This window comes from Tigriopus californicus, chromosome 6, assembly GCF_007210705.1.
Source record: "Tigriopus californicus strain San Diego chromosome 6, Tcal_SD_v2.1, whole genome shotgun sequence".
NCBI lineage: Eukaryota > Metazoa > Arthropoda > Copepoda > Harpacticoida > Harpacticidae > Tigriopus > Tigriopus californicus.
In genome coordinates, this window is record NC_081445.1 from 3200158 (window position 1) to 3207726 (window position 7569).

The following is a 7569-nucleotide window of genomic DNA, read 5'->3' on the forward strand; positions in this document are numbered from 1 at the left end:
TTTAAACTCAGCTTTTGATTGTTATTGGAAAAAATTGCATTTCAGCAGATGTTATTGAGATATAAAAATCATCATTTCTACGGACCTACTTAACGCTATTGGGAATGTCATCGCCAGTTATTTAAAGGACAATTTTCAGCACTTTCTGCCTCTTTAACAGTATTTCCCAAGCTTTGAGAACCTTCTAGCAAAATTTTCACTTAAAACTTCCTTGTTTCATAATCAATCGTTTTAAAGTTTTCATAAAAGTGACAGATTCCTGGGGTTCCTATGGTGCATGTCAAAGTCTAAAAAAATGCGACCCTTTTGAAAAGTTGGGTCACAATATATCTTTCTGTAGTTTTTGTTAGCTCCTTTTGGGAACGTTGACACATGATTGGGGCACATTTTGAGCCGAACGACAATTCATATTTGATGTCCGTTGCAACTAAGATCGAATACTAAATATTGATAATAAGAATTGCATCCACCGCAACTCTACTTATGATATACCTTTCGAGTGTTAGACAGCAGGATTCATTGATGACGGTTTTACGAGGAACATCAACTCAGATGATTCAACTCGGTTAAATATCACCTCGATCACCCATTATGTCAACTATCATAGATTAATTCGATTTATCTCTATTCTACTCGACAGAAATAAGATTGAAGATGCGAATAGCATTGCTGTTACCCTTGAACAGTCTAAGGGCATACCATAGGCCGTAAATTCACGAGACCAGTTGCAATCGCAAACAGAAGTCCAAAAAAATTGTCCCAATCTGAAATAACACATCTCCAAGGTAACGCAATGGGGACGTTTTAGGCAAGCTCTGGCAGATTTGTTTGTTTCTTTGTTTGTTTGTTGGTGCCAGTGTCAGTGATGCAAGTTTGGGGCTTCAAACACGGTTTTGAGGAGCTGGCCCTTCATTCACATTGCTTCATGAGGAAAGGTCAGCTTCGTTAAAACTACTTTGAAACGCCAATTTTGAATCACTGGCATTGGCAGGCAATGTGAAAACAAACAAACCAATTTGTTGGCTGATACCAGCACTTGCCCAAATGTCCAATAACACGAAATACCCACAACTCGAAAAAGGGGTGGTTTCATAAGCTTTCCTTTTTTTGAAAATTTTTGCATCGGAACCTGTATTTTTTGCATTTGAATTAATTAATGATGCAGGAACAACATTTGCCATTGAAAGGTGATCAATTTCAAAATCTGAAATTATTAAAAATAAAGTATGTTGAAATATTTTAATGCTAGTTTATTTCCTTTGTGACCACAATTCAAGTAAATATCAATTCTGCTCCGTAAATGTGCCTTGCAGTAAAAAAAAAGTGGGGAGCTGAATTTTTTATCGAATTGGTTGAATTGCTGTTTGGTCGAGCTGAAGTTGAAATCGATCGAGTTGATGTTTTTTTCAAAATGTTGGTGGTGATTCGGGTTTTTCAACTTCGAGTGTCGAGTCTCTATTTCAGTTTGAACGTTATCACCTGGATTTAAGGTTGGCTTTCCATCTCCGTTATGCGTTACGTTACTTTTTAGAATATTATCCCGTTTTATCAATATGAGGAATTTCGATTGTATTAAGATCTTCATGAAAAAATAACAGGAAACTGGAGATGATTTCCAAAAGGATCCTATTTTTCTGCCAATAGGTGGTTGATACTTTATTCCGTTTGGGTTGGGTAACCAAATACATACTTGTACCTACTGTATGTACCCTTTCCACGTCCAATCCAATGGGGTTCCATTCCTTCCCTACGTTCATATGCGTTTCGTATTCCGATAAGTTCAAAGGCAACCAATGGTGAATGCAATTATGTGACCACGGTTTTCCTATCCTTCCTTTCCAGGCCAATGTAATGGAGAACTACACAATATCCAATATGACATTAGTCTCCAATTCCACATCCAATACAGAGGACCTGTTTATCGTGGTGGTCACCTCTGTTGTCTTGGGCCTGATGACCCTGACGACAATTGTGGGTGAGTACCAGTTCTGCCAACCAACCAACCACTTTGGACGTGATACATGTACATGCCCCTCCCCACCCACCCCATTGACAAACTGTTCCAATTCCGGAACAAGAAATACTTGCGATTTTAAAGAGTATAGAAAGGATCATATTCTACGTACGATGGTGTGTGGGCGAGAGTTTCATCTTCTTGTTTCTGGAAGTGATCTTGGTTTGCATTTGGTCAAAAGGCATTCCGTGTTCACAGAAAGCTAGATGAATACAGAGACGATGGATGAGATAACTTAATATGAGGCGGAATCTTAGTCCTGCAGTCCTACAAGGTAGGGCGTAAAACACGACCATCTCAATCAATCAAGGCATGAACGCTATCTTATTATTTTCGGGTTTAAATGCAGTCAAGGTTTGTGATCAAATCCAGGTATTTGAACAACGTACAATGGGAGGGGTGGCATATCATCTCGCTGGAATAATGATGATGTAAACGCTAAAAAAGCCAACGCTAGTCAATAAAATAAAAAGTTTGTAGTAAATCATTTGAATCACTTCCACGCCCGATCCTGTAACTGTTTCAACGCGCTCAGCAGTTTCAGATCACAAGAGGAAAACGACCGTAATTCTGCAGCCATAACTGAAAGCTATAAAATGATTGGTTACCGAACATGCTGCAGAAGGATGTACTCCAATTAAAAGTCAACCCATGGGCTGGCATTGGCATCGAAATGCGTGTGGAGCTAACGTTATTTGCTCGTGAGAAAGAAATTCAAAGAGCCTTTGAAATTCCCCCGAAAGTCCAGGCTATTCACTCCTTACACAATACACCTGGGTCATCATGGTCTTTATGTGAATGGAACGAGTGCACTTCGGCTCCTCTCTAGGCGATCGTACTAACATTTGGACCTACAGGGATCCATTTAATGGAACAAAAGAGGAGCAGTTCCACGGTTGAAACCATGCAACTGGTTACAACAATAGGACTAATACCGGAACCACCGATGCATTTGAGTCGACCAATACCCACGTTTTGATAACGTTTTAGCAAGGTAAAACACAAGCGGAAATCGTTAGGGGTTCGCTCGGCCTTGGCAAGTTCTACTTCTCTGGTGTGGACTCTGAAGACGAGATAAATGCCTGCCAAAGAATGTTGACTTTATCGGTTAGCCTTCGAAGTTTGCCACCTATCTTCTATTTGGAGAATCAATTTAAGCCAGCTCATATCCCATCATTGGGGGAACTCTTTAATGGCACGAGAACGTGGAAGTTTTTCTCATCGCCAAAGAGGATGGAATAATGTGTGGAACAGGAATTACTTTTTTTTGTCACTCAAAGATCTTAGGTAACAAGAGCCTGTTATGCACCGAACCGAATGGATTTACAGTATGTAAATTGCCTTTTGTTTGGGGCTCAGTAATGGAATATTTAGACAAAAATTCCTTTGAAAACTACCTTCACAATAACATCCTTCGACTGCACTTTTTCCTATTTGCCCTCTGTTGCCTAAAAAATATTTGTCCCTGATCAACACAGACCACGAAAGAGAATTCGATTCGGTTGGGAAATGCAGGTTGCTTTGCACTTTTTAGGACCTTGTGGCAGTCAGTTTGAACACCATTGTAATTATGGACTCTGATAGATCATGTTAAATGGCTGGTTGTACAAGCACTAATTGATCCACAAAACGCTCCAGGTGTGTCCCATGGACCCTCTTGTCGTTGCCAGGTGGAACGCCATTTGTTAAATTGCCGGAACCATTCGTTTTAACGAAGCCAATCTCGAGGGCCGGTTCTGGCCGCTTTTGGCCGGTCTGGCCGGTTCTGGCCATATGGCCATTGGCCCAATAGAAACGAGAGAAACTGAGCTTGTCAAGAGAAAAAGTTGAGCAAGGACTTCAAAACTTGGAAAAGTCCATCCCAGAAAGGATTGTCAGAGCATAAGTACCTTGGAATAATTCAAGTCACATTGGAGTTGGTTGTCTGTCTCATTAAGGGCGTCGAGGGAGGAAGGTTAAAATGTCGACAAAAAAAAGAAGCTTTTTTTAATGTTTCCAAGGAGGGGAGTACAAATATGAAAAGAGACCAAGTTCTGTTCATGCTTTGCTAAGTAATCCCAAACCTCAAAGGCACATAATCTAAAACGCATGGATCTGTAATGGTTGGATGCCTTTGAACACATTTCAACAAAGGGTCAATCCGGTCTCAAAAGATACTCTACGGATTTGATACTTTGGTGCAAAAATGGGGAAAGGCATGATGCTCGTGATCAAATGGCTGCTTATGTTCGTTCCATTTGGGTCGTTTAGGACAAATTTGACAAACCTCTTGCCTCATTAAGTCACATCTTTCAAGTCATGGTGGATATGATGGTACTTGACAACTCAACATCAAAAGTTGATACGTATTTCTGCGGTACTTATTTTAGAGTGCCCCTAACCAAGCATAATCAATATCCCTCTAGAAAGGTATCTAAATTGGATCAAACCGTTATCTGAAGTGGAATATGCATTGTCGTGCTCAGAATGGGTGAAAATTTTCTTTTACGGACTTAGCCTTTTCCCCAACTCCATCATGTTATCGTCATCCTGGATGAGACCTTTACTGAGACCTTCACGACCTTCCGTGTGCACTTTGGCCAACCGAGTTGGCCATAAAATTAGTGGCGGATGCCTTTACGAGCCTTTTTTTCGGCCCATCTTCCTCAATTTAAGCGTGAAGGACATGCGCGGCAACACGAAGCGAATCCCGTGGATTTGTTATCAAAGCCCCTTTTGGTGGCGATGGTGATGGCGATGGTGATGGTGAGGAAGAGGAAGGGAGAGAGAGACAGAAAGAGAGAGAAAGAGACCTTCCCTAGAACCAATACTGATGATGCCAGAGCTTGTGGAAGCGAAATTCAAGTGAAAAGAAAAACTAAAAGTCGTCAGTCAGCGAGGCGCAATGTTGGGGTAGCTTGTTCCAAAAACTTATCGGACTTTCGTCAGTCATTGTCAAAGGAGGAGAAGGAGAGAGAAAGAGAGATTAGTTTTGGGGGCGGAAGGGAGAAAAGAGAAGCGAAGGTTAGAGAAGGAGAGAGTAAAAAGCGAGGCAGACCTTTTTTATGATCACGAGAAAAAAGGACTTATCAGAAAATAAGTGGAGATCTTCATTTCCACATAGAGGCATGGGTAAGTGGAGGTGGAGAGGAAGGGAGGGAGGATTGAGTGCGACCAGGGGGCAACAAAATAAATGGGATCCACTTTTAGGCTTAATCTAGTGAAAATGTGCTCCAGTTAATCTCTGCTGAAGCAATCTGCGAAAAATAAGAGTTTCGGACTCTCTTGAGTAATAATGGCATTCCGCGTTCATGCACATACTGTACGTACGTACATTTCGAGCTCTTCAAAGGTGTTGAAGGTTGCTTGCCTTCATGTTCAGGAGAACCCTGACTCTATCTTGGCTGAATTTTATATTTAGTTGGTTTATCATCTAAAACCGGATATTAGAACGCTGGTGCTCTCAGGACGAGCGGATGAATCAGCTTTTTTGTGCTTGCATCCAGATATCTCTTTTGTATACCCTCTTATGATAAATTGACTTTAAATCACTTTTTGAGAAGCATTAAGGTTCCATTTATAAACAGCCGCGGGGTTATTGCTTTTACGAAATGTCAATTGTGTGCACCACAAACAACCGACACATAATGATGTAACACGACAATAACTCGGGGGCTAAGATCAGGACGAAATGCCTCGATCAAATCAAAGTCGGTCTTCAATTCAGTTGTCTGATGACAAGGGATCACAGAATAGGAGCCTCTAATTGTAGCTACTGATTAGAAGTCCAACGTTGAATTTAACCCAAAGCCAAGTCTACGACGAAGTCATTGTGGCCACGAAATGCCGGAAAAAAACATCATTATTCACTCGTGAGCCGGGTCAATTAATCTTGAGTCTCATTTTTTCCTGTACTTTTTGTGTGCCTTAAAATTCATATCTCCCTTTGAAAGGAAGGCCGCTCGCCAACGGCAAGCCAAGCAAAACGAGGTCAGAATGTGCTGGCCTCGGAAAATCAATGAGGCCACCAAATTTTTTCACATCCTCAACAAGGCCCAATTGCGACCAAAGAGGTCATGAAATGGGCCCTTGAATGGGCTCGGAAAACGGCTCATAATTTCCGTCGGGGTGTCAACAAGGCACAGATTCCGGGCCCAAATTTTCTTCTGACCTTCATTCGAGCTCGAGGCCTGACTTGGAATGCCAATAAGCGCATTTAGAACGAGGCGAGAAAATTCCGGCATTTTTTTTCCATCATACACCCAGGCAGACGGGCACCCTGACGGACACGCATTAAGAAAATACAACACACGTGGTTCAGTGGCAAATTCAAATACGGGCCTTATTGGATCTGTTGCCCCTCGAAGAAGGCTGGTTTCTTGGCATTGTGTTCCATCATCTGGCCTTGGCATCAAAAAAGGCCTCTCCGTGTAAGAGGCCTGGATAGGAATGAATGCGATCATCCTCACTTGGTCCGATGCCATTGTTTTTCAAGATTTGGGAACCAAGCAAGAGCAGCATAAAATGTTGATGCAGGTCTGCCGTTGGAAGCGGCCCTGAATTGAAGTTGAGGCATAAAACTCTACTAAGGCCCAGTGGACTTCAGACGTACCTTGAGGTTCTCCTATCTCCGACTTTTTGAGCAATCTTGGTATAACATGAGGGTCTCATGCATTCTTTGCTTATGCCAAAGAGTGGTGAATGGTGGTTGTTGGTCCCCTTTCTTTGACCAATCAACGATAGCCTTTGAACAAGAATTGACCAGTTCCAATTATGCAGGGACCAGACTTGTTGGTGATATTAAAGACTCGTTGAATTACCAAAAACGCCCAGACCTTCGAATATCTTGGAAGCCCAGGGATCTAATTGCACAACCAATTCTTCAAAGCAAACCAAACTAGCCCGTTACAATGAGAACAATTATAGTCTTTCATTCTAATATTTAGTTTCGGGGATTGCATTCCTTTTAACGGTGAACAAAGCCCGTGAAAAAAATCGGGATGAGAGCGAAGAATGACTGATTTCAGGACACATGTCTTCATTCCAATATTGCCAAGGAATGCCCTGCACTCCATACATTTCTTGCTCCCTCCAAAAGTCATTGGGTGCGGTTGGAAAACGTCATGGCCTATTTTGGCAATTAACTGGAAAGTCGACGAAAACTGGTGGCCATTTAACTTTTAGCCCGCATGTCTGGCAGACGAGACTCACTCCTAATGCATTCATATTCAGGAAAGATGCGAGGAAAGACTGGATATTTCAGCGAAGACTCGAAACAGAAAACTCGACGGGGGTAATAAATCTTTTTGGTGTTCGCTTCCTTTTTTAGGGAGGGGGGTTTAGCTACAAGCAAAGATTGAGGGTCTACTAGGTGAAATCAATAGGAAAGGAGGAATCATTTGCAAAACCTACGACTACCCGGTGTCACCACAAATTGCTCAAGGTCTTGAAGGCACCATTTTGAATCGATTGAACTTCTACTCAAGAGTCACTCTCTTACCAGTATAATAAGGATTCCACCACTAACGGTAGATAACATGTCATTTTCGTATTTGCTTCAGAGCATCGGGGAATTT

At 41.8% G+C, this 7569-nt stretch overlaps 1 protein-coding gene across 1 annotated transcript in view; it reads left to right on the forward strand.

Annotated features, from left to right (window-relative positions):
- Positions 1–7569, forward strand: part of LOC131882384 (5-hydroxytryptamine receptor 2A-like) — a gene marked incomplete at its 5' end in the record, with an annotated part of 51517 nt that overhangs the window by 20622 nt on the left and 23326 nt on the right. Inside the window, 1 exon segment of the mRNA XM_059229513.1 lies at positions 1843–1975. Within this exon segment, the coding sequence (XP_059085496.1) occupies positions 1843–1975 (133 nt within the window).